The sequence below is a fragment of the Grampus griseus genome, assembly GCF_964374135.1.
Source record: "Grampus griseus genome assembly, chromosome: 14".
In the NCBI taxonomy this organism is placed as follows: Eukaryota; Metazoa; Chordata; class Mammalia; order Artiodactyla; family Delphinidae; genus Grampus; species Grampus griseus.
In genome coordinates, this window is record NC_139008.1 from 41,741,157 (window position 1) to 41,768,921 (window position 27,765).

The 27,765-nt window shown below is 39.7% G+C and overlaps 1 protein-coding gene across 1 annotated transcript; it reads left to right on the top strand.

Moving 5' to 3' along the window:
• Positions 1-1,709: 1,709 nt before the first annotated feature.
• Positions 1,710-27,690, top strand: NAA20 (N-alpha-acetyltransferase 20, NatB catalytic subunit). The gene is made up of 6 exons (XM_082669764.1): positions 1,710-1,818; positions 6,198-6,222; positions 21,162-21,252; positions 21,736-21,871; positions 26,592-26,737; positions 27,168-27,690. The coding sequence occupies exons 1-6, from the start codon at positions 1,766-1,768 to the stop codon at positions 27,251-27,253; spliced, it is 537 nt and encodes a 178-aa protein (XP_082525890.1). The 5' UTR covers positions 1,710-1,765; the 3' UTR covers positions 27,254-27,690.
• The last annotated feature ends 75 nt before the right edge of the window (positions 27,691-27,765 follow it).

A 27,765-nucleotide genomic window follows, 5' to 3' on the forward strand; every position in this document is an offset into this window, starting at 1 on the left:
ACCCTTATTTCTTTGGTAGTCAGTAATCTATTTAGTTTTAACTCAGTTCATTTGGAAATAACCAAAAAAAAAAAGACTGGGTGTCCTGCCAGATATACTGCACGGTCAATACTAACCAGCTGTACATCTATTTATAAATACATTTCAGCATTCCTGATTGCCTTGTGCAGTTTAAATTCTCCTTTGAACTGATTGCAACATCTTACTGGTTCTTTCATAATGAATGAGTTGAAATCTTTGTCATGTGTTCATTTCATATTTGTATGAGAATCACAATTTTACCTTTTCTAAAAATTATCTTTTAGCATTCATTTAATGTAGCACATTAGGGGCAGTTGGTGGTGGTGGGATGAATTGGGAGATTGGGATTGACATGTATACACTAATATGTATTAAATGGATAGCTAATAAGAACCTGCTGTATAAAAAACTAAATAAAATAAAATTCAAAACAAAATAATGTAGCACATTGGGTTTTCCTGATAGGAAATTGTCTCTGAAATTTCACCCTGTTGAAACACCTGGCAGGCAGGTGAGCTTATGAGGTCAGTCTCCCCTCCTGGAGCATTTGTAGAAACCTTGGACATGAGTTTGTTCCCCAGGGACTGTCACATGCCTCTGTTATTGGGCTTTTGGAGACAAGGCCTGGAGCTGAGCTTGGACTTTGGTGGGGGGCATCTTTCTTGGGGGGCCTGCCTACTTCCTCTGTCATCGCTCTCTCTACCTGCCCTGCCTGGGCCACACATCTGGGCAGGGGCTGCTGAGATTCCTGTGGGGCAAGTAGGGCCCCAGGGCAGTTAAGAGCTGTGAGGGCTTTGAATTTAGACTTCAGTTATGTGGGTTGGTTTGACCTCCGCAACCTGTCCCCCAGGACTTTAACTTTATTTAAATAACTTAAATTTACATTTGAAAAGTGATATTCCATTCAGTTATTTGAAAACAGCATGACTGGAACCATTTGGGTATCCACTTTTTAACCATACATTTTATGAACTCTAAATACAGAACAAGAATTTCCTATGACAGTTTAGCTCCTGGATTGAAATGTGCTGCAAATGTAAAATACACACAAGATTTCAAAGACTTAGCACCAAAAAAAAAAAAAAAAAGCAAAACATTACATTAGTTTTTTTTTTTTCCTACTGATTACGTGTTTGTATATTTTTGTATATATTTGATATACTGGGTAAAATATATTTAAAAAAAATTTTTTTTTTAAATTTTATTTTTTTTAAATAAATTACCCAGTATATTTTTGATATACTGGGTAAAATAATATATATATATAATTGCAATTAATTTCACCTTTCTCTTATGTTGTGAAACATGATACTAGAAAATTTGCGATCACATGCATGGCTGTCATCACTGGGACAGGCCACTTTGGACCGTGAATTCTCCCATCCCTCTCCGCTTCCTTCCTCATTTGCCAGGCGGCACCAAGTGGTCCTGATCCCCGCTTTTCTGCTTTGGGTTCCTAACCCCTGGCAGCGTCTTGTCTTCTTCCCCGGAGGATCACTCTGCCTGCTTTCCCCTGTCACTCCAAGGAGGGGTTTTGAGGTTCTAAGAGGGAAGACCCCAGACTTTACAGGCTTTCCCGGATCTGGCCGCCAGAGGGCGCTGCGTCGCCGCCGCCGTTGCTAAGCAAGTCTTGGCCCGGAAGCAGTTTCCCATCCCGCCCCGCCCCGTGACTGCCGCGCGCCAGATAATTTCCGGTGGGGAGTGCGCTGAGTTGCGGAGAGCAGGCTCCTGCGGTGGCGACGCGATGACCACTCTCCGGGCCTTCACGTGCGACGACCTGTTCCGCTTCAACAACATGTGAGTGAGGCGCGCCCGGGCCCACCTGCCGCCGGCGCGTCCCTGGGGCCGTGAAGGGGGGGGGGCCGGGAGGACGTGCGGACGCCCCGCTGACCTTGGCCGGGCGGTAGTCCCCTCGCAGCCCTGCGCGCGGTGTGGGCGCTTCTCGGGGCGCCGGGCGGGGCGGGGGGCGCCAGCCCGGCTCTGGCCCCCGGCTCCGGCCCGCGTTCCTCTCCGGGCGGGTTAACACTGTGGCCCCGTCCAGGGCCCGGCGGGTTTGCGCGTCTCGTTACTGTTGCTGCGCATCCCGGCGGGAGCACTGCTGCGGCAGGCCCAGGGTATGCACGTTCCTCCGTCCGAGTTAAGTCAAGAACTGTGACTTGCAGGTGCCATTTTTTTTTTAAGTTTTATGAAAGTTCCTGAACACTTAAAAAGTTGGTGGAATTTTACCGTGAACACGTGTAGACTATTAGCTGGACTCTACCGTTAACATTTCGCTACATTGGCTTCATCACACTTCTGTCCACCCACCCATCTATCCATGCACCCACCAATCCCAGACCCAGTTTAAACACCCCGGGGCAGTTATGTGAAAACTAAGGACCAGAGAGTACATATTCAAGTGTCAGGAGGATGGAAAGAACTTGAGATGAGGTGGCTAGAAACATTCAAAGAGGGGCTGAGCCTTGGAAAATGGGTAAGTGTTGACAGGGTTGAGGAAGGAGGTTCTGGAGGAGGAAGCAGGTGCGGGCGTGGCCGACACCTGGGAGGTGAGTGATGGTAGGAGAGGGTTTCTGTAACTCAGTGGTCAGAGAAACTGGTGAGACTGGACTTCTGCTCCACTATTGGGGGAACTTTCTGTGGGGCCTCTCCCAGTAGGAGCAGTGTAACTAAGGCGACTGTTGAGGGCTCGCTGTGCCTGGCACTGGAGTAACCCATTTCCTCCTGACAACTCTGAAGTAGCTGCCCTTCTCATCCCCAGTTTTGGTGTGAGTAAACTAAGGTCCTGAGAGCGCAGGGGAATGGCCCAGGTGGTAGAGCCCTGCGTGGGAGTGGGCAGAGCAAGGAGACTGATCAACGAGATTGGCTCCAGGCGGGTGGTTCTTACAGTGGTCCGTGAGCACCGGGAGCTTTTTGGAAATGCACGTTCCTGGCCGCCCAGGAGCCTGAGCTCGCCACCGCGGGCCTGCTGGAGGAGGTATACCAGGCAGGTGTGAGCCATTTAGGTGGTCTTGGCAATGGCCGGGAGATGATGACTTGACAAAGGCTTGGGTTTGGGAAGCCCAGGCTCTGGAGGTGACAGTATGCCTTGAAGTTTCAAGAATAGATGAGGCAAAGCCTGCTGGAGAACCAGTTATAACCGAAGACCTAGGAAGGGCCAATATTTTTTATACGAAAATGAATAGAGTAGAAGGAAAATAAGCATGACCATTTATTTATAACAAAACATTTGATTTCCGAGAATCATGTAGCTTGTGAAGTCTTCTTCAGAATATGCCAATAGGGGAGCTCCTCTCCCTCCTCGTTTTCTCCTACTTCTCACTTTGATTAGGGCACTTCCATCAAGAACTCCGAGAATCACTGGAGTAGGGTGTTGCAGTAGTAACTGAAAGAAGCAGTGGATGTAGCAACGTTGCAGTTAATTTAACAAATATTTTATTCTTGGCAAAATGTTTTATGCCTATTGTGCACCAGTGCTGAAGAGACAGTAGTGAACAAAACAGAAAAAAAATGTTATCTTTATGGAATTTACAGTTTACTTATTTAAATTGGCTGTGCTGTGTGGCTTGTGGAATCTTAGTTCCCTGACCAGGGATTGAACTTAGACCCTTGGCAGTGAGAACCAAGTTGGGGGAGTCATAGTCATAACCACTGAACCGCCAGGGAATTCCCAGAATTTACAGTTTAGAAGGAAGAGTAAGATAGAACTTAGCATTCAGTACAAAGGAAAAAATGTGAGCTGGAAAGGGAAATAGGGAGTGAGTGGGGATTCGGCTTTGGGTGAGGTGTTCAGGGAAGGTGTCACTGCAGAAAGACCTGGAGGGGAGGGAGTCTGTGGGCACTGTGGGCGGGAGACTTCCAGGCAGAGGGAGTGGCACGGGCACAGATTCCTGTTTCGGAGGAGGCAGCGGCAGCTGTGCTGGAACAGTGAGTGTGGGAGTGTGAGAACACCAGGTCCGATCGGAGTCAAAGGGCTCGACCTCGGAGAGGCATAGAACGTGGGTCTCCGCCAAGGGCGCTCAGACACCCAGGTGGAGAAGTCAGCTGGGCATCCGGATGTGGGAGTCTCAAGTTTAGGTCTGGGCTAAAGATAGAAATTTCGGGGTCAACACTATGTGGATGGCATTAAAACCAGGTGGCTAGGGACTTCTCTGGCGGTCCAGTGGTTAAGACTCCACGCTCCCAATGCAGGGGGCCCGGGTTTGACCCCTGGTCAGGGAACTAGATCCTGCATGCCGCAACTGAGATCCCACACGCGGCAACTGAGATCCCGTGGTGCTGCAGCTAACACCCAGTGCAGCCAAATAAAAACAAACACAAAAAACCACGTGGCTAGGTGACATCAGTGATGAGTGAGTGCGGACAGGAAAAACGAGGTTCCAGGAATGTGCCCCAGGGCATCACATGTTAAAGGAGACACAGTGGCCCTGTGAGGTGGGAGGAAAACCTGATGGTGGGTCTGGAGTCTGAGAGAGGACAGCATTTCAGGAGGACGGAGCCCTGAACTGTGTCAGGTCTGCCTGTGGCTAGGTGTGCAGCACGTTTATACATTTCTTTCAGGGGAGCAGAGTCCTGGGTCCCGAGAGGTGGGGGCATCTGCTCACCAGGCCTCCAGGCCTGGGTCTAGGAGTGCAGGTGGAGTGTGGGCGCAGAGGTGTAGGGGGGGTGGGGCGGGGGTGGGACCTTGGTGAAGCTTTCTCCTTACTGCTGTTTTCTTCTTGAAATTGGAAGCAGCTGAGGTGGAAGGGGGAGTGTTGAGGAGACAGGAGAGGGTATAGAGTAGTCCTGAGAAGCAGGGGAGAGTGAGTCCACATGGATTAGTGAGTCTCCAGGTGTGGCCAGGGGCGCCTCAAGATTGTTTTGGGGGTTCTGCAAGCCATTTTCATGATAATAATGGTTTTGTTTGGGGTGGTTTTTCTTTTGCCTTTTTCATTTTCATTCTCTCACAAGTGCACAGTGGAGTTTTCAAGGTTTGTGATCATGTAATAGTAAGCATAACAGGCACAGAAATGAGAAATCAGCTGCCTTCTATTAAACCAGACATTAAAAAGATCTGTAAAATTGTTAAAATAATGCCATTCTTGTCACTAAATTTTTGTTTTCGAAAATAGTGACGTTTTTGGTTTAAAAAAAGTTATTCATATTAATGTATTATTTATTTTTTAAATGAATGTTTTAAACATTTAAATGTCAATAGATGTAATCCACATAAACAGAAGTTCTTGGAGTTTTCAGTAATTTTTGAGTGTAAAGGGATCCTAAGAACTGCTGGTCTTCAGAAATGCAGTGTGACTGTTTGCATTGTTAAGGGTCCAAAAGCAGAGTTTGACTGTGCAAGAGGAAGAGTTGAAGGTAGCTGTTTTGGGGTCTGGCAAAATATTGGTTCCATTAATTGAATAGGAAAATAAGGGGCAGAGTTCTTTGTAGACAGAGGCAGGTGTGCATTTAAGAAATGCTGTCGGGAGTGTTGTGATCGGATATGCTGGCGTGGCAGGCGCTCAGCAGCTCCAGAGCCAGATCAGGAGCTTCCCTCTGAGAACAAAATTGAAAGTATGGGAATGGGGGCGGTGGGGGGCAGAAATGTAGAAGAGTGGCGAGCAGAAGCCTGAGTGGTGAGATGGCCCACATTTTGGGGGAGGAGGGAGGGAGGAGGAGGAATTGGCAGAGAGGGGGTGCTTGTCAGATGCTGCAGGGCTAGGGTTATTACCCCCATCTGTGATTGACATGCCAGCTTGGTCCCCAGTTCCGGTAACAGTTTATTGCCATTTAGAAAATGGAAGGTTTTAGGGACTTCCCTGGCAGTCCGGTGGTGAAGACTCGGTGCTCTCACTGCTTCGGGCCTGGGTCCAGTCCCTGGTCCAGAACTAAGATCCCACGAGCCACTTGGTGCAGCCAAAGGAAAAAGCAAAAAGGAAGGTTTTGATGATGTATTAACTATAATTTGTAAAGAAGCAGCAGTTAAATGAAAATGTACAGATGTCTTTATAGTGGCTGTGATGATAGCTCATTATGGTCATTAGGTAAATTAAACCATCTTTCTTAGCTGTAAAGTTGGTTTTAAAGTTGTGGATTTAACATGTTTTGTTTTCCCTGTGCATGTTATTTTTAGTTGTAGTCTCCTTATTTAAACTGGTTTTGTAAACACTGCTTACTGTTGACATTTTTCTTGTTTCTTTTAGTAACTTGGATCCACTTACAGAAACTGTATCCTTTTTTAAAAAGTTAAATGAAGGCTTACTAAGAATAAGGAAAATAGAGGATCAAAAGGAAAAAAATAGACTTGAGTACCGAAAATGTTTAAAACTTGGAGGTCAGGAAACATAAGCAACATTGAAAGCAGTTGAAAATAAAAAACACTAAAAACCTGGGAACAAGAGTTATCTTACACCTGTTGACAAGCCGCTAATATAATGACCTCATAAATCAAGAACAGTACAGTTCCCTGCCCACCCTGCCCCTCAGTAGTAAGCATAGCTGTGAGCAGCAGAAAGTGGTGACTTCAGCAGGAGGGGCTATTCCTGCCTGATGTGAATGAGTCTAGAGTGGACGAGCAGTCCTGGTGGCTCTGTGACATCCCCAGCGACCGGGCTCTGCAGTGGAACCACTCTCCCGTTCCCGGGTGTTCCTGGCTTCCTGTCCAGGTGGCTCCCAGAGCGTACCGCATCTCAGCCATGTTCTTGGCAGGAGGATCGATCAACAGAGGGGAAGGTGAGTGCGTCCTTCCCAGACTCCCAGGGGTACCTCTGGGAGGTGCCACACAGCCTTCTGCATCCTGTGGACCCCTGCCTCGTGCCATACCTGCCTATCTAGAACAGAGTCTGGAATGAGCCTGATTTATATTGGGGCATGTTGCTAAAGTGAAAGAAGGACTTTGGCTAACATCAGCAGTACTTCTCATGCTCCCCACTAGAGATACGGGCAAAGATGTGTGAAGTGAGGGTCCTCTGACCCTAGCAGACAATCCCCACACGCTCAGGAGCGTGAAACAGAGCTGCACTTTGGGGTTATGTGCCATGTCCACTGCAGGGTAGGAGGGTAGTATTAATTGATAATTTAACAAAGAGGGCATATAGGATGCTATGAAAATATTAAAAAGAGTTCGGTCTCACCAGTTAAAAGACATGCAGATTAAAACCAAAATGAGATACCATGTTTTATCTATCAAATTATGAAGGATTTCAAGCAGTGATAAAACTCAAGGCTGATGAAGGTGAGGTGAGGGGAGCAGTCTCATAAACTGCGAGTGACAGAGTAAATGCTAGTCTTTCTGGAAGGCACTTTGGTAATGTAATACCTAGTAATTCAATTTCCTGGAAGCTGAAGATAATAAGAAATAGAGTCAATTATGTCGGGTTGGCACAGTAATGTGCATGGGCCAGGTTTGGCCCACTGCCTTTTTTTGTAAATAAAGCTTTATTGGACACAACCATGGTGAATAATGTACATATTGTCTGTGCTCTTCTCCTTGGTTTTCACAGTTTTTTCTTTTAAATGGAAATAGAGTTGATTTACAATGTTGTATAAGTTCAGTAGTTTTTTATGGTAAGAATGCACAACAAGGTAGAAGTAGAAGAACCTTTCTTAATTTGGTAAAGGTTTGATACTAAAAACCTTCAGTAAGCATTATAGGTAAGTGAGAAATTAGATTCGTTCCTTTAAGATTGGTGTAAGATGAGAATGCCTGCTGTCACTACTGCACGTTAACATAGTTCCAGAGGAACTGACCAAAGGTATTGGAAAGAAGAAAGAAGTGAAAGAAAGTATAAGGATAAGAAAAGTAGAAATAAAACTGTCATTATTTATAATTGATAATACAGTCATCTATCTAGAAAAAAGAACAACCTATTAATAATAAGCGAGTTCAGCAATGTTAGAACCAAGATCAAGTTTTGAAAAATCAATAGCATTTCTGTACACTAGCAGTAGAAATCAAGAAAATATTTTTAATTGAATACTTAAAACATGAATATCTACTTAAAGAACATCATGCATAAAACTAAAAAGTTGAAAGAATGGAAGCAGATTTTTTTTAATATCTAAAACTGACAGGAAGTGAATAGCTAGAATATATAACGAGTTTTTTTTCTGTTCTGTGCCGTTTTTTTAAAATTTTATTGGAGTATAATTGATTTACAGTGTTGTGTTTCAGGTGTACAGCAGAGTGATTCAGTTATACATATATTCATTATTTTTCAGTCTTTTCTCCTACAGGTTATCACAGAATATTGAGTAAAGTTCCCTGTGCTATACAGTAGGTCCTTATTGGTTACCTATCTTATATATAGTAGTGTGTGTATGTTAACCCTAAACTCCTGATTTATCCCCCCCCTCCCCTCCACGTTTCCTCTTTGGTAACCATAAGTTTGTTTTTGATATTTGTAAGCCTGTTTCTGTTTTGTAAATAAGTTCATTTGTATCAGTTTTTAAATTAGACTCCACATATCAGTGATATATGATATTTGTCTTTGTCTGACTTAGTCTGATAATCTCTGGGTCCATCCATGTTGCTGCAAATGGCATTCTTTTCTTTTTTTTTGGCTGAGTAGTATTCCACTGTATATATGTATACCATATCTTCTTTATCCGTTCCTTTGTCGATGGACATTTAGGTTGCTTCCATGTCTTGGCTGTTGTAAACAGTGCTGCAGTGAACATTGGGGTGCATGTATCTTTTCAAATTATAGTTTTCTCCTGATAAATGCCCAGTAGTGGGATTGCTGGGTCATATGGTAGTTCTATTTTTAGTTTTTTAAGGAACCTCCATACTGTTCTCATAGTGGTTGTACCAATTTACATTCCCACCAACAGTGTAGGAGGGTTCCCTTTTGTCCACACTCTATCCAGCATTTGTTTGTAGACTTTTTGATGATGGCCATTCTGACCAGTGTGAGATGATATCTCATTGTAGGTTTTTTTTTTTTTTTTTTAGATTCCGTATATATGTGTTAGCATATGGTATTTGTTTTTCTCTTTCTGACTTACCTCAGTCTGTATGACAGACCCTAGGTCCATCCACCTCACTACAAATAACTCAATTTCTTTTCTTTTTATGACTGAGTAATATTCCATTGTATATATGTGCCACATCTTCTTTATCCATTCATCTATTGATGGACACTTAGGTTGCTTCCATGTCCTGGCTATTGTAAATAGAGCTGCAATGAACATTGTGGTACATGACTCATTTCGAATTATGGTTTTCTCAGGGTATATGCCCAGTAGTGGGATTGCTGGGTGGTATGATAGTTCTATTTTTAGTTTTTTAAGGAACCTCCATACTGTTCTCCATATTGGCTGTATCAATTTACATTCCCACCAACAGTGCAAGAGGGTTCCCTTTTCTCCACACCCTCTCCAGCATTTATTGTTTGTAGATTTTTTGATGATGGCCATTCTGACCGGTGTGAGATGATATCTCATTGTAGGTTTTTTTTTTTTTTTAAGAGAAAAAAAGTTTTCTTAAATCTGGAAAAACAAAGCACAGAAGAACCAACAATGTTTCAAACAGAAAGTCACAAAAATTGTAATCATCATCATCAGTTCACTCAGTCCCATGTAATTATTTTTCATCTTGATCTTTTGTTAGCACTTTTTTGAATTCATCAGTTTTCCATTAGAGTTCTGAAAATGCTTATTCATTCAGTTCAGCAGTATAGTCACTTACCAGAAACCTGTACTTGTCAGTCTTTTCCATGAATTACTTGAAGATAAAACCCTTTATAGGAACATTTTTGCAAAAGCAACAGAGTACACCCAGAACTGTCTGTAAATGACAAAAGACTTAAAAATGACCACAGTTAAAGATTTGATGAAAGTTCATAATAATGCACTTGACAAGGAAATTTAGTTATTTCTGAGATATACATTTAAAAATAATAACTAGAATTATGACTTATAACATTATACCAGAACATATAAGATTTTTAGGAATTTCTTGTAATGTCTGAAACGTTTATATTAACATATTTCCATACAAATAACCCAAAGAAAGTTTTAGTACTAGTTGTTATTTTTAATTTTTGAATTTTATTTTATTTTTTTATACAGCAGGTTCTTATTAGTCATCAGCTTTATACACATCAGTGTATACATGTCAGTCCAAATCGCCCAATTCATCACACCACCATCCCCACCCCACCATAGCTTTCCCCCCCTTGGTGTCCATACGTTTGTTCTCTACATCTGTGTCTCAACTTCTGCCCTGCAAACCGGTTCATCTGTACCATTTTTCTAGGTTCCACATACATGCATTAATATACAATATTTGTTTTTCTCTTTCTGACTTACTTCACTCTGTATGACAGTCTCTAGATCCATCCACGTCTCAACAAATTACCCAATTTTGTTCCTTTTTATGGCTGAGTAATATTCCATTGTATATATGTACCAAAACTTCTTTACCCATTCGTCTGTCAATGGGCATTTAGGTTGCTTCCACGACCTGGCTATTGTAAATTGTGCTGCAGTGAACATTGGGGTGCATGTGTCTTTCTGAATTATGCCCATCATTTCTGATGATTCTAACTGGTGTGAGGTGATAGCTCATTGTAGTTTTGATTTGCATTTCTCTAATAATTAGTGATGTTGAGCAGCTTTTCATGTGCTTCTTGGCCATCTGGATGCCTTTGGAGAAATGTCTATTTAGGCCTGCCCATTTTTGGATTGGGTTGGTTGTTTGTTTTTGTGGTACGCGGGCCTCTCACTGTTGTGGCCTCTCCCGTTGCGGAGCACAGGCTCCAGACGCGCAGGCTCAGCAGCCATGGCTCACAGGACCAGCCACACCGCGGCATGTGGGATCTTCCCGGAACAGGGCACGAACCCCTGTCCCCTGCATCGGCAGGCGGACTCTCAACCACTGCGCCATCAGGGAAGCCCTGGTTGTTTGTTTTTTAAATATTGAGCTGCATGAGCTGTTTATATATTTTAGAGATTAATCCTTTGTCTGTTGATTGGTTTGCAAATATTTTCTCCCATTCTGAGGGTTGTCTTTTCGTCTTGTTTATGGTTTCCTTTGCTGTGCAAGAGCTTTGAAGTTTCATTAGGTCCCATTTGTTTATTTTTGTTATTTCCATTACTCTAGGAGGTGGATCAAAACAGATCTTCCTGTGATTTATATCAAAGAGTGTTCTTCCTATGTTTTCCTCTAAGAGTTTTATAGTGTCCAGTCTTAAATTTAGATCTCTAATCCATTTTGAGTTTATTTTTGTGTATGGTTTTAGGGAGTGTTCTAATCTCATTGTTTTACATGTAACTGTCCAGTTTTCCTGGTACCAGTTATTGAAGAGACTGTCTTTTATCCATTGTATATCCTTGCCTCTTCTGTCATAGATTAGTTGACCATAGGTGCGTGGGTTTATCTCTAGGCTTTCTATCTTGTTTCATTGATCTGTGTTTCTGTTTTTGTGCCAGTACCATATTGTCTTGATTACTGTAGCTTTGTAGTATAGTCTGCAGTCAGGGAGTCTGATTCCTCCAGCTCTGTTTTTTACCCTCAAGACTGCTTTGGCTATTCGGGGTCTTTTGTGTCTCCATACAAATTTTAAGATTTTTTGTTCTAGTTCTGTAAAAAATGCCATTGGTAATTTGATAGGGATTGCATTGAATCTGTAGATTGCTTTGGGTAGTATAGTCATTTTCACCATATTGATTCTTCCAGTCCAAGAACATGGTATATCTCTTCGTCTGTTGGTATCATCTTTAATTTCTTTCATCAGTGTTTTATAGTTTTCTGCATACAAGTCTTTTGTCTCCCTAGGTAGGTTTATTCCTAGGTATTTTTTTCTTTTTGTTGCAATGGTAAATTGGAGTTTACCAATTCCTTAATTTCTCTTTCAGATTTTTCATCATTAGCGTATAGGAATGCAAGAGATTTCTGTGCATTAATTTTGTGTCCTGCAACTTTACCAAATTTATTGATTAGCTCTAGTAGTTTTCTGGTGGCATTTTTAGGATTCTCTATGTATAGTATCATGTCATCTGCAAACAGTGACAGTTTTACTTCTTCTTTTCCAATTTGCATTCCTTTTATTTCTTTTTCTTCTCTGCTTGCCGTGGCTAGGACTTCCAAAACTATGTTGAATAATAGTGGTGAGGGTGGACAACCTTGTCTTGCTCCTGATCTTAGAGGAAATGCTTTCAGTTTTTCACCATTGAGAATGATGTTTGCTGTGGGTTTGTCATATATGGCCTTTATTATGTTGAGGTAGGTTCCCTCTATGCCCATTTTCTGGAGACTTTTTATCATCTGCATCTATTGAGATGATCATATGGTTTTTATTCTTCAGTTTGTTAATATGGTATATCACATTGATTGATTTGCATATATTGAAGAATCCTTGCATCCCTGGGATAAAGCCCACTTGATCATGGTGGATGATCCTTTTAATGTGTTGTTGGATTCTGTTTGCTAGTATTTTGTTGAGTTTTTAATCTATATTCATGAGTGATACTGGTCTGTAATTTTCTTTTTTTATAGTATCTTTGTCTGGTTTTGGTATCAGGGTGATGGTGACCTCATAGAATGAGTTTGGGAGTGTTCCTTCCTCTGCAATTTTTGGAAGAGTTTGAGAAGGATGGGTGTTAGCTCTTCTCTAAATGTTGGATAGAATTCACCTGTGAAGCCGTCTGGTCTAGGGCTTTTGTTTGTTGCAAGATTTTTAATCACAGTTTCAATTTCATTACTTGTGATTGGTCTGTTCATATTTTCTGTTTCTTCCTGGTTCAATCTTGGAAGGTTATACCTTTCTAAGAATTTGTCCATTTCTTCCAGGTTGTCCATGTTATTGGCATAGAGCTGCTTGTAGTAGTCTCTTAGGATGCTTTGTATTTCTGTGGTGTCTGTTGTAACTTCTCCTTTTTCATTTCTAATTTTATTGATTTGAGTCCTCTCACTCTTTTTCTTGATGAGTCTGGCTAATGGTTTATCAATTTTATCTTCTCAGAGAACCAGCTTTTAGTTTTATTGATCTTAGCTCTTGTTTTCTTTGTTTCTGTTTCATTTATGTGTGCTCTGATCTTCATGATTTCTTTCCTTCTGCTAACTTTGAGTTTTCTTCTTCTTTCTCTAGTTCCTTTAGATATAAGGTTAGATTGTTTGAGATTTTTCTTGTTTCTTTAGGTAGGCTTGTATAGCTATAAACTTCCCTCTTAGGACTGCTTTTGCTGCATCCCATAGGTTTTGGATCATCGTGTTTTCATTGTCATTTGTCTCTACGTATTTTTTAATTTCCTCTTTGATTTCTTCAGTGATCTCTTGGTTACTTAGTAATGTATTGTTTAGCCTCCATGTGTTTGTGTTTTTTACGTTGTTTTCCCTGTAATTTATTTCTAATCTCATAGCGTTGTCAGAAAAGATGCTTGATACGATTTCAATTTTCTTAAATTTACTGAGGCTTGATTTGTGACCCAAGATGTGATCTATCCTGGAGAATGTTCCATGCGCACTTGAGAAAAAAGTGTAATCCGCTGTTTTTGGTTGGAATGTCCTATAAATATCAGTTAAATCTATCTGGTCTATTGTGTCACTTAAAGCTTGTTTCCTTATTTATTTTCATTTTGGATGATCTGTCCATTGGTGTAAGTGAGGTGTTAAAGTCCCCCAGTATTATTGTGTTACTGTTGATTTCCTTTTTTATAGCTGTTAGCAGTTGCCTTATGTATTAAGGTGCTCCTATGTTGGGTGCATATATAATTGTTATATATTCTTCCTGGATTGATCCCTTGATCATTATGTAATGTCCTTCCTTGTCTCTTATAACATTCTATATTTTAAAGTCTATTTTATCTGATATGAGTATTGCTACTCCAGTTTTCTTTTGATTTCCATTTGCATGGAATATCTTTTAACATCCTCTCACTTGCAGTCTGTATGTGTCCCTAGGTCTGAAGTGGTTCTTTTATAGACAGCATATATATGGGTCTTATTTTTGTATCCATTCAGCAAGCCTGTGTCTTTTGGTTGGAGCATTTAATCCATTCACGTTTAAGGTAATTATCAGTATGTATGTTCCTATGATCATTTTCTTAATTGTTTTGTTTTGGGTTTGTTTTTGTAGGTCCTTTTCTCCTCTTGTGCTTCCCACTTAGAGAAATTCCTTTAGCATTTGTTGTAGAGCTGGTTTGGTGGTGCTGACTTCTCTTAGCTTTTGCTTGTCTGTAAAGCTTTTGATTTCTCCATTGGATCTGAATGAGATCCTTGTGGTTGTAGGTTCTTCCCTTTCATCACTTTAAGTATATCATGCCACTCCCTTCTGGCTTGTAGAGTTTCTGCTGAGAAATCAGCTGTTAACCTTATGGGAGTTCCCTTGTATGTTATTTGTTGTTTTTCCCTTGCTACTTTCAATAATTTTTCTTTGTCTTTAGTTTTTGCCAATTTGATTACTATGTGTCTCGGCATGTTTCACCTTGGGTTTATCCTGTATGGAACTCGCTGCACTTCCTGGACTTCGTGGCTATTTCTTTTCCCATGTTAGGGAAGTTTTTGACTATAATCTCTTCAAATCTTTTCTCAGGTCCTTTCTCTCTCTCTTCTTCTGGGACCCCTGTAATGTGAATGTTGTTGCGTTTAATGTTGTCCCAGAGGTCTCTTAGGCTGTCTTCATTTCTTTTCATTCGTTTTTCTTTATTCTGTTCCACAGCAGTGAATTCCACCATTCTGTCTTCCAGGTCACTTATCCATTCTTCTGCCTCAGTTATTCTGCTATTGATTCCTTCTAGTGTAGTTTTCATTTCAGTTATTGTATTGTTCATCTCTGTTTGTTTGTTCTTTAATTCTTTTAGGTCTTTGTTAAACATTTCTTGCATCTTCTTGATCTCAGCCTCCATTCTTTTTCCAAGGTTCTGGATCATCTTCACTATCATTATTCTGAATTATTTTCCTGGAAAGTTGCCTATCTCCACTTCATTTAGATGTTTTTCTGGGGTTTTATCTTGTTCCTTCATCTGGTACATAGCCCTCTGCCTTTTCATCTTGTCTGTCTTTCTGTGAATGTGGTTTTTGTTCCACAGGCTTCAGGATTGTAGTTCTTGCTTCTTTTGTCTGCCCTCTGGTGGATGAGGCTATCTTAAGAGGCTTGTGTGAGTTTCCTGATGGGAGGGACTGGTGGTTCGTAGAGCTGACTGTTGCTCTGTTCCGAAGAGCTCAGTAAAACTTTAATCAGCCTTACTGCTGATGGGTGGGGCTGGGTTCCCTCCCTGTTGGTTGTTTGGCCTGAGGCAACCCAACACTGGAGCCTACCTGGGCTCTTTGCTGGGGTAATGACAGACTCTGGGAGGGCTCACGCCAAGGAGTACTTCCCAGAACTTTTGTCAGTGTCCTTGTCCCCACAGTGAGCCGCAGCCATCTCCCACCTCTGCAGGAGACCCTCTAACACTAGCAGGTCTGGTTCAGTCTCCCCTGGGGTCACTGCTCCTGCTGAGTCCCAATGTGCACACTACTTTGTGTGTTCCCTCCAAGAGTGGAGTCTCTGTTTCCCCCAGTCCTGTTGAAGTTCTGCAGTCAAATCCCACTAGGTTTCAAAGTTTCATTCTCTAGGAATTCTTCCTCCCGTTGCTGGACCCCCAGATTGGGAAGCCTGATGTGGGGCTCAGAACCTTCACTCTAGTGGGTGGATTTCTGTAGTATAAGTGTTCTCCAGTCTGTGAGTCACCCACCCAGCAGTTACGGGATTTGATTTTACTGTGATTGAGCCCCTTCTACCATCTCATTGTGGCTTCTCCTTTGTCTTTGGATGTGGGTTATCTTTTTTGGTGAGTTCCAGTGTCTTCCTGTTGATGATTGTCCAGCAGCTAGTTGTGATTCTGGTGTTCTCTGCAGAGGGAGTGAGAGCACGTCCTTCTACTCTGCCATTTTGGTTCCTCCCTCCCTCATTGTAGTTTTGATTTGCATTTCTCTGATAATTAGTGATGTAGAGCATTTTTTTAATGTGCTTTTTAGCCATCTTTTTTTTTTGGAGAAATGTCTATTTAGATCTTCTGCCCATCTTTTGATTGGGTTGTTTTTTTGATATATAGATGCATGAGCTATTTGTATATTTTGGAGATTAATCCCTTGTCAGTTGCTTCATTTGCAAATATTTTCTCCCATTCTGTGGGCTGTGTTTTCATTTTGTTTATGGTTTCTTTTGCTGTGTAGAAGCTTTTAAGTTTAATTAGGTCCCATTTATTTTTGTTTTTATTTTCATTACTCTAGGAGGTGGATCAAAGAAGATACTGCTGCAATTTATGTCAAAGAGTGTTTTACCTGTGTTTTCCTCTAAGTTTTATAGTGTCTGGCCTTCATTTAAGTCTTTAATCTGTTTTGAGTTTATTTTTGTGTATGGTGTTAGGGAGTGTGCTAACTTCATTCTTTTACTTGTAGCTGTCCAATTTTCACAGCCTCACTTATTGAAGAGACTGTCTTTTCTCCATTGTATATTCTTGCCTCCTTTGTCATAGATTAGTTGACCATAGGTGTGTGGGTTTATCTCTCGGCTTTCTATCCTGTTCCATTGAGTTGTATTTGTTTTTGTGCCAGTACCATACTGTTTTGATGACTGTAGCATTGTAATATAGCCTGAAGTCAGCGAGCCTGATTGCTCCAGCTCTGTTTCTCATTCTCAGGATTGCTTTTGCTATTAGGGGTCTTTTGTGTTTCCATACAAATTTAAAATTTTTTTGGTTCTAGTTCTGTGAAAAATGCCATTGCTAATTGATAGGGATTGTAGTTGAATCTGATTGCCTTGGGTAGTATAGTCATTTTGACAGTATTGATTCTTTCAATCAAAGAGCATGGTATGTCTTTCCGTTTGTGTCATCTTCGATTTCTTTCATCAGCATCTTATAGTTTTCAGAGTACAGGTCTTTTGTCCCCTTGGTAAGTTTATTCCTAGGTGTTTTATTCTTTTTGATGTGATGGTAAGTGGGATTATTTCCTTAATTTCTCTTTTTTGGTCTTTCATTGTTAGTGTACAGGAAGGGAAGAGATTTCTGTGTCTTAATTTTGCATCCTGCAACTTTACCAGAATCATTGATGAGCTCTAGTAGTTTTCTGGTAGAATCTTCAGGATTTTCTATGTGTGGTATCATTTTATCTGCAGTGATGATAGTACTTCTTTTCCAATTTGGATTCCTTTTATTTCTTTTTCTCTGATTGCCATGGCTAGGACTTCCAAAACTATGTTGAATAAAAGTGGTGACAGTGGACATCTTTGCCTTGTTCCTGATCTTAGATGGAATGCCCTCAGCTTTTCACTGTTGAGAATGATGTTAGCTGTGGGTTTGTCATATATGGCCTTTATTATGTTTAGGTAAGTTCCCTCTATGCCCACTTTCTGGAGAGTTCTTATCATAAATCAGTGTTGAATTTTGTCAAAAGCTTTTTCTGCATCTATTGAGATGATCATATGGTTTTTATTCTTCAGTTTGTTGTTGTGGTGTATCACACTGATTTGCAGATATTGAAGCATCCTTGCATCCCTTGGATAAAGCCCACTTGATCATGGTGTATGATCCTTTTAATGTATTGTTTGATTCAGTTAACTAATATTTGGTTGAGGATTTTTGCACTTATGTTCATCAGTGATATTGACCTGTAATTTTTTTTGTGGTATCTTTGTCTGGTTTTGATATCAGGGTGATGATGGCCTCACAGAATGAGCTTGGGAGTATTCTTTCCTCTGCAGTTTGTTGGAAGAGTTTCAGAAGGATAGGTGTTAACTCTTCTCTGAATGTTGATAGAATTTGCCTGTGAAGCCATGTGGTCCTGGACTTTTCTTTGTTGAAAGTTTCTTAAACACTGTTTCAATTTCAGTACTTGTGATTAGTCCGTTCATATTTTGTATTTTTTTCTGGTTCAGTCTTGGAAGGTTGTATCTTTCTAAGAATTTGTCCATTTCTTCTAGGTTGTCTGTTTTATTGGTATACAGTTGTTTGTAGTAGTCTATTATGATTGTTTTTCTGTGATGTCAGTTGTAACTTCTTCATTTCTGATCTTATTGATTTGAGCCCTCTCCCTTTGTTTTTGAGTCTGGCTAAAGGTTTATCCATTTTGCTTATCTTCTCAAAGACCCAGCTTTTAGTTTCATTGATCTTTTTTGTTTTGTCTCTATTTCATTTATTTCTGCTCTGATCTTTATGATTTCTTTACTTTTACTAACTTCGGGGGGTTTTTTTTTTTTCTTTTTTTGTACTCTCTCTGGTTGCTTTAGGTGTAAGGGTAGGTTGTTTACTTGAGATTTTTGTTTTCTGAGGTAAGACTGTATTGCTATAAACTTCCCTCTTAGAACTGCTTTTGCTGTGTCCCATAGGTTTTGGATTGCTGTGTTTTTGATGTCATTTGTCTTTAGGTACTTGATTTCTTCTTTGATTTCTTCAGTGATCCATTGGTTGTTTAGTAACATATTGTTTAGCCTCCATGTGTTTGTGTTTTTTTACAATTTTTTTTGCCTGTAATTGATTTCTAATCTCATAGCATTGTGGTCAGAAAAAGATGCTTGATGTGATTTCAATTTTCTTAAATTTACTGAGGCTTGATTTGTGGCCCAATATGTGATCTGTCCTGGAGAATGTTCCATGTGCACTTGAGAAGACAGTGTATTCTGCTTTTGGATGGAATGATCTATAAATATCAGTTAAGGCCATCTGGTCTGATGTGTCATTTAAGGCCTGTGTTTCCTGATTGATTTTCTGTCTGAACGATCTGTCCACTGATGAAAGTGGTGTGTTAAAGTCCCCCCCTATTATTGTGTTACTGTCAACTTCTCTTTTTGTAGCTGTTACCATTTGCCTTATGTATTGAGATGCTCCTATGTTGGGTGTCTGTATATTTACAATTGTTACATCCTTTTCTTGGATTGATCCCTTGATCATTATGTAGTGTCCTTCCTGATCTTTTGTAAGTCTTTAAAGTTTGTTTTGTCTGATATGAGTATTGCTACTCCTGCTTTCTTTTGAATTCCATTTGCATGGAATACCTTTTTCCATCCCCTCACTTTGTCTGTATGTGTCCCTAGATAAGAAGTAGGTCTCTTGTAGATGGCATATATATGGGTCTTGTTTTTGTATCCATTTAGCCAGTCTGTGTCTGTTGGTTGGAGCATTTAATCCATTTACATTTAAGGTAATTATCAATGTGTTCTTACTGCTGTTTTGTTAATTGGGGTTTGTTTTTGAAGGTCTTTTTTCTTCCTTTCCTCTTGTTCTCTTGTGATTTGATGTCTATCTTTAGTGTTGTTTGGATTGCTTTTTCTTTTTTGTGTGTGTATCTATGGTAGACTTTTGGTTTGTGGTTCCCATGAGGTTTTGATAGAGCAGTCTGTATAACTACAAGATTGTTTTAAGTTGCTGGTCTCAATTTCCAGTGCATTTCCAGTATCCTGCATTTGTACTCTTCTCATGGTTGCTGATTTTGATATCATATTTATGTGTGGATGGTTTCTTACCTTTATGTTTGCCTTTACCAGTGAGCTTTCCCATTTGTAATTTTCTTGACTCTAGTTGTGGCCTTTTCCACAGAGAAGTTCCTTTAGTTTTTGTTGTGGTTTTCACAGTTTGAGTAGCTGCAACAGAGGCCAATATGGTCCACACAGCCTTGAATATTTACTGTCTGTCTCCTTTTTTGTTTTCTGATTTTTATTGGAGTATAGTTGCTTTATAGTGTTTTGTTAGTTTCAGGTGTAGAGCAAAGTGAATCAGTTATACATATATTTCCTCTTTTTTCGATTTCCTTCCCATTTAGGTTACCACAAAGCATTGAGTTCCCTGTGCTTTACTTTAGGTTCTTGTTAGTTATCTATTTTATACATAGTATCAATAGTGTATATGTCAATCCCAATTTCCCAATTCATCACCCACTCCCCCCACCCTCCAGTCTGGCTCTTTAGAGAAAATGTTTGTTATTTTGTTAGCCCCTGAGTTAATGTCAGTAACAGCAGTAAAAATCAACTATAGATACATGCAGCAACAGGGCTACATATCAGAAACAAAGTTGAATGGAAAAAGACTCCATAATTTTCATTTGTATTTAAAACATTGACCTATTAAAGACTTCTCCATGTTTATAAAAAAGTAAAAGGAGTTTGAAGAATTCTGAATGGCAAAAAATTTTCACTGTATATAAGGGAAAGTATTAGGATGCAAATCAATTTATGTGGTGTGCTTCCTGTTACACTTAAAAGTTTTTGGTGAAAGTCCCATAATCCAGGTGAGGCCATGTTTCAGAGTAACCTGCCAGGGCTTCTTGGTCCATGAGCTTGAGCCAGGGGCTCCTCCAGTAGCCAGAGAAGAGATGGTTATGATGTCAGTGGCTGGATGGCAGAAGGACTTGACGACTGCCATGTTAAGGGTTATGTTTGAAGAGACAGAATAAAGGCTGTTCTTCAGAGGAGAGTTTGAAGAATTTACACTGAACAGATTTTCCAGGAAGTTTAAAAAAAAATGATTGATGGTGTCCCCTTATAGAACTGCATCAGCAAGCTTATACTAAGGAGGAGGACAGGAATTGAGTACAAGTCAGCAAGGACACCAGGGTTGAAGAGTTAAGTAATGAGCAGTACTCAGGCATTCACTTTTAAGTCAGCTTTTTTTTTTTTTTTTGCATTACTAGAAATGGAGACCTTGAATTGGTGGAGGGGAAAAACTAGGTTTGTTAAGTAGCCTTTGGAAATACTTAAGTTTAAAGTTATTTTCACTGTCCCATGGCTGAAGCTAATGTAGGAACTAGTCGTTAATTTCCCAGTGCAATTATGAAAAATAAACATACTGAGCATGTGCTGTTTGCCAAGCACCAGGGATAGAGGGAACATGGCATACATGTTCCAAGGGGAGACAGTAAACAAGTAGAGTATCAGGTGATTATGGATAAAGTGCTGTGCAGGGATCTAGACACAGTGTGAGCAGCGGGGGAGACGACTGTAGAACTTGGGAGCCTGGTTCTTTGCTGTCTATTGGATGCTACTGTCTCCAGTCACATTTGAGTTTATATATATTCAGTCAATTTTCTTAAAAATTAGTGCTTAACCTAAATATTTCATCCAATAAATTGATTATGGAAGTCATACATATGGCTGGGGATAAAAAATATACTTTTTAAAGGAAACTTGAAAATACCCCTTTCATGAAGAAATCTGACTGTCCATTACTTTGCATCCTCCTTAACAAGACTCTAGTATGGGATTCCTTTTTACTTACAGTACCTCGCCCACTGGCCAGAGTACTTCATTGTTGCAGAGGCCCCTGGTGGAGAGTTAATGGGTTATAGTAAGTATAATACCACTAGTACTTTTTTGGATAGGCAGTTGAGACTAAAATATAGGTTTTAACTGATTATTTTATATTGATCACAGAACTGGAAGTCTAATCGTGATGCCCATAATTTTATTTCCTTTTCAACCATTTGACAGCTCACTGATCCCTTCTGATCCGTTGTATTTTAGGTACTATGCTAGGCCCAGGGGATAGAGCAGTGACCCAGACAGACCTGGTTGCATTGCTAACAAAAATTTGAGCTGTAGATTTTCTGTTATGTGTACATGACACACATACATACCCACATGAAATGTAGATATTTAAAAAAATACTTATCAAGTAAAAGCATTAATAACAATTAGCTAGATGACTTTTAAGTATTGCTTAAAGATCAGAACTTGGTCATTAGTTTCCTTTATAATAAAAATGTACTAAACAGCATTTCTGTATGTGTAAATCCTCATGTTAGTTACTGGATGTGATCTTCATTGGCAGTCATGGGCAAAGCAGAAGGCTCGGTGGCGAGGGAAGAGTGGCACGGGCACGTCACAGCTCTGTCTGTTGCCCCGGAATTCCGACGCCTTGGTCTGGCTGCTAAGCTTATGGAGTTATTAGAGGAGATTTCAGAAAGGTAGGCACCTGCTTTGCAAATGATTTTTGAACTCTAACCATTTGAGTTTTCTCTTGGTGAATGTTTTATCAGATTTTTTCCTTCAGATTGAACATCTGTCATGATGCAGTTTCATAGGAATTTCATTTTCAGCCTCTAATAGTCCTTATACCAATTCTGTCACATATTCAGAGTGATATTATTGTTCCTGTTTGGCCACTGGGGAAAATTACGGCAGTGTGAGTGACCTGCCATAGGCTTATGAGCTGGGTAACTGGTGGAATCAAAATCTAGCCCTCAAGGTTTCTGTTAGTGTTCTTGCCACTGCAGCAGGTGTTTCCAAATTCTTCGTTAACACTGTCCTTGGCATCTCAGTCATTTTCTCATAGTGCCCTAGGCTAAACAGAAGTGTAGTCTTAAGCAGTTGTGTCCCAGCAAGCTAGTAGCTATTAGGAAGAAAAAAATATTTTCATTTCATTGTTAAATAACTGTGGTTACCTCCTAATGAGATGTGTGTACCTGCTGGGCATTGCATGCTTCTCAAACCTTGGAACCAGAGTCTGCAGAACTGCCAGCATTCTTGTTCCATGTTGATTTTCATGTAATCACAGGAATTGCCAGAAGCCTGGCTTCATAAAGATACTATGTCACCAAAAGGAATATAATGTGATATGACGTGTATTTGTGAACTATATAAAGCTAGTAGTTTGCCAGTGTACAACATGTAAGGTTTGCCTACGTTTTCCCCAAACATTTGAAATATGCACCTCCATGAGTTTGAGAACTGCAAATATTGTAGCTTTTTTTTCAGACCTGTTTTATGTGTCAAACACTCACTCACTATGTGTTACTTTTATTAAATCCATTAAAGTGGAACATTTTAAAGAAGTAACCATGGCCTGAAAACACTGAGCCAAGTCAAGGGCAAGAGGAACCTGAGCTCATTCTTAATTTAGCTGAAAAAGTCTAGTCCTTAAGAACTTAAAAAATTCTTCCTAGAGTGAATACAGAAGAGGGAAAATCTTTAGCAAGATTGTAGTTTACACACATTGGTTAATGGCATATCTTGTTGAAAACAAGTATTTGGCATTATCACGTATAGTGACAGGGAGTTAGGAACTGTTCTAATTGCACATCAGATTTAATGTATTTAGAGGATAGACCATCTCTTAGAGTAGAAAACCACTATGCTCCCTTCCCTTACAGGGTCTAAACGTTCATTTACTTTACAATAGTTGCTAAGATTTAAGTGGCCTATATTTGTGTAGGGGGTGTGTGTGTGTGTATACGTATATATACACACACACACATATATTTTTAATGTATACATTAAATGTGTACACTAAAAATAGAAACAGTATATAATATCCAGAGAGAAAAATAGGATAATAAAAGTCAATTCCAAAGAAAAAAAGGAAACTAAAGTAGCAAAACAAATAAAACGCATGAAATAAGGCGGTAGCAGTGAATCCAAATATAATTGATAAATGTAGTAATTGATAAATACAACAGCAAATGTTAATGGACTAATGACTCCAGTTAAAAGACGTTATTATGCCAAGTGAACCAGGCACAGGAAGACAAATATTGTGTGATTCCACTTAGATACCTAAAGTAGTTAAATTCATGAAGAGTGGAATGGTGGTGGCTGGGGACGGGGGAAATGTCAAGTTACTAAAGTTTCAGTTCAGCAAGAAGAATAAGCTCTAGAGTTTGATATATAACGTTGTATACCTACACTTGAAGATAGTGTACATTTAAAATTTATTGAGAGGGTAGATCTCATGTATTCTTAGGACAGTAACATTAAAAAATGATGGACTGTCAGAACTGTATTCTATTTACAGGAAATATGTATAAAGGTTAAAGATCGAAAGTAAAGAAATTTTTTTTAATTATGCAAATTCTAACAGGGTGTGCTTAAATTAACAACAGTCACATTATAGTTCAATAATTACGAAAAAAGGGTCTGCATACTGAAAAGAGTTAATCAGGGAGATGTAATAATTAAAAACTGTACGTACCCAGTGACAAATTCAAAGTAAAAATGCAACAGTTGACAAAACTACAAGAAGAAATAGACAAATCATCATAATTAGAGATATGAGCATGCCTCATCCTAATTGTTAGGACAGTCAGAAATTGATTAAGGGTACAGAACAGGGGTCAACAAACTTTTTCTGGGCCAGATAGTAAACGTTAAGGCTTCACAGGCCACCCAAGGTCTCTATTGCTTCTTCAAAATTGTAAAAAACCATTCTTTGCTTGAGAGCAGCATAAAAATAGGTTGAAAGCTGACCCCTGCCTTAACTAATTTCAGTCAGTTAGCCAGAATCTTTCCACAAAGAAAGCTATGGCTTCTCTGGCAAATTTGCAAATTTCACCAACAATTTAAGAAATAATGACACTAAGTTTACTTTTATACACAAAAAGGGAACAATCACAAAACCTGACAAGAGGAAGGAAAATCTCATGACAGATGCAAAGTCCCAGAAAATTCTTAGCAAAATGGATTCAGCAATTCATGAAAAGGATGACATATCGGGGGAAGTTTGTTTTAATATTAGAATGTATCCTACCAGTTAATAGGCTGAAGAATATTTATCTCAGTAAATGTAGAAAATGCTTTGATACAATCCAGAGTTCACTCTTGATAAAAACTGTTAGCAATAGGAAAACTTACTTAACCTGAAAAACTGAAAACCTGTAGTAAATATGAGTGGTGATGCACTGAATGATTTCTGGGACAGGACAGGATGCCTAAAGTCGGCTTCTCTTCAGTAATTTACTGGAAATCATCCTCTACCATACAAGTGAAGCAAGCAAGAAAAATAAAAGGTTTGAGAAGAAACAAAACCGTTATTTTGGATAGGTAAGATTGTACAAATAGAAAACCTACAGGAAGGAATCTACAAATATTTAGAATTTTAATAAAAGTTAAGCTAAGTTGTTGGATATAAAGTTAGTATAAATTAAATTGCTTTTCTATACAAACAGTAACATTTAGAAGAGGATGTGATTTGCATTGGCATCAGTACATTAAGCCCTTAGGAGAAATCTAACAAAAGCTGTGCAAGACCTCTCTGAAGTTTATACAACTTTACCCAGAGACAGAACAGATGACCTACCTAAGTGGAGGGAGGAACTACCGCTGCAGCATAGAGTTAGCCGTCTCTACAGTAGACAGGTAACTGATCCACAGTCAGCGTAACTGCAACCCAAATCACAAGTCTTTTCCGTGCAACTTGTTGATTCTGAAACTTACAGGGAATGGAAGGAGCCAAAAAGAGGTAAGACACTCTTGAACAGCAAAAAAGTGAGTGGAGTAATTGTCTAGGCTAGTGGAACAGAATTTGAGACACAGACTCAGGAACACATGGACTTTAGACACACCTTGGAGGAGGCAACTGCAGATCAGTGGTGGGGAAGGATACACTTTCCAATAAACGTGGTGGCACCACTGGATATCCATATGGGAAAAGATTTTCCCACATTAGTACCTTATCATGCACAGATCAATTCCATATTTATTAAAAACCTATATGTGAAGAGCAAAACTAAAAAGCCCTTCAAAGGAGAGTGTCTCCATGACCTCAGGGTAGAAAAGAACTTCTCAAGCCCTAAAAAGTGCAAGGAAGTCATATATTCAACTTCACTAGAGTGCGGTAACTTTGTTCATCAAACGATACATAAGGATGATGACAAGTCACAAATTGGAAAAAGATTTGCAAATTGGGGAGAAGACTTGCACCATCCTTTACACAAGGCTGAATATCCAGAATACATAGAGAACTACATGTGGGGGAGAACAACCAATAAAGACCATACAGAATGAGAAATCTAATGGTGGACACAAATATAATCAGCCTTGTTAGTAATCAGAAATGCCAGCTAAAATTGCCCTGAGATGCCATCAGGAGTCTACCCCCTCCTGTGGGAGTGTCAGGTGGCACATGTGGGCTGGGAGACAGGCATTATCTGATAAAGTTGAAGGTGTCCCTGTGAGCCAGCAGTGACACTAACTGCAGACCTTAGATATCCTGGATGTACCACAAGACACACAACAAAATACTCGTAGCAGCATAGTTGATAATGTATAGGAACACAGACATCTCACATCTCATAGTGTGTCCATACAGGGACACACTAAACACAGGGAGGACGGACAAGCTCCAGCTGCCCTGGGACTGACTCAGTACCGACTGGGAGGCGAGTCACTAAAGAGTAAAGTAAGTTTCACTCCATTCAGGTGATGTTCACAAACAGGAGAAATTAAACCAGAACATAAACCAGAACAGGTGGTAAGTCTACTGCATAAAGCAAGGCGCTGATGACCACACGAGTCAGGACATGGAGACCTGGGTAAGAAAGGGGCTGTCACTGACCAGAGGGACCCAAGGGCTTCAGAGCTGTGACCAGTGTCCTGTAGTTATACAAGGCCACATTGGTGCTTTCTTCAAAACCTTGGGTGAAACTATTATATGACTAATTGGTAAAATGATTTTTAAAGCCAGGTAACAGAATTGTGGTAAAAATTTAAAGTTTATCTTTTAAGAAAACCTGTAGGTTTTGAAATGTTATAGTTATCTTTTGTACTGCAAAATCCTCAGCAGTAAAAATTGATAACATGATGTAATTGACTGCAGGGTTTCATAGTAGCATCCTATGAATAGTCAAAGTAGTTTTAAAAATTATGTATTATTTTCAAGGACTTCTAATTTTTTTTTTTTTTTAATTACAGAAAGGGTGGATTTTTTGTTGATCTCTTTGTAAGAGTGTCTAACCAAGTTGCAGTCAACATGTACAAGCAGTTAGGCTACAGTGTGTACAGGACAGTCATAGAGTACTATTCGGCCAGCAACGGGGAGCCCGATGAGGATGCTTACGGTGAGCTCCCCCCTGAGAGGAAGCCAAATGTCTACATTCATCCTACAGACTGAAATACTCGGCTATTTTAATACACTTAAGAGAATCATATTTAAAATCTGGGCTATAATTAAATCTGCTTTAACCTGCCCTTAAGAACCTACCACTGATTAACTTACATTAACTAACCATTGGTTAATTACTGTCAATTATTGTTTTACTGGTACAGACACATTTTTACTAAGGTTCTGTCAAAAGAACATTTGTAGGAAGAGCTGGATCCCAGCTGGGGTTTGGTGTACTTGTGATTGAGAATCACTTACAAATACATTTCTCTTAGAATATGGTAGAAGTGGGGGTAGGGGACAAAACCTCTTAACCTATACACTTTAAATTTGATATAAAATATTCTGACATTTGGGTACTTACATTAAACTTTGCTTCCTAACAGATATGAGGAAAGCACTTTCCAGGGACACTGAGAAGAAATCCATCATACCATTACCTCATCCTGTGAGGCCGGAAGACATTGAATAACCATGAGCAGTGGTTCTTAGGCTGATGATGCTCCAGATATTTTATGGACAATATTATTTTCATTAGATGATCCTGGAGCTCTATTAGGAGAAAAGGGAATTGTTTAGATCTTAAAGACTTCAAGAAAAAAACAGGTTATAAACTTGTCTTGTTTCCTATTAGCAATATCATACCTTCTAAAGCTGTCCACTGTAATAAAATTCAGCCAAAAAAGGCAGCTAGGTCAAAAGGAAACATTCCACTGTTATGGTTCATAATGTAATATTCATGGTATGCTAGGGAAAAAGCTTGCTCCAATCTCCTCCTCAATTCTGTGCCTGAGAACCACTGCTGCATATATATTTTTTATTTTGTATTGAACTGTTAATTGAAGCTTTAAAAGCATATATGGAATGTGTAAATCTAAGATGTATAATAAAATGCACTGTTGACTCGAGTGTTTTCTGGAAGGTTTTTGGTCATTTATAAACGTCAGGTTATCAGGATTGAAGAAGGTCATCATTTAGGGTATG

Bases quoted from the DNA above. Each gene is read 5' to 3' on its own strand.
- NAA20 (XM_082669764.1), top strand. From the start codon at position 1,766: ATGACCACTCTCCGGGCCTTCACGTGCGACGACCTGTTCCGCTTCAAC. The intron at 1,819-6,197 runs GTGAGTGAGGCG...TGTTTCTTTTAG, and splicing joins CTGTTCCGCTTCAACAACAT to TAACTTGGATCCACTTACAG. The intron at 6,223-21,161 runs GTATCCTTTTTT...ACAAGACTCTAG, and splicing joins TGGATCCACTTACAGAAACT to TATGGGATTCCTTTTTACTT.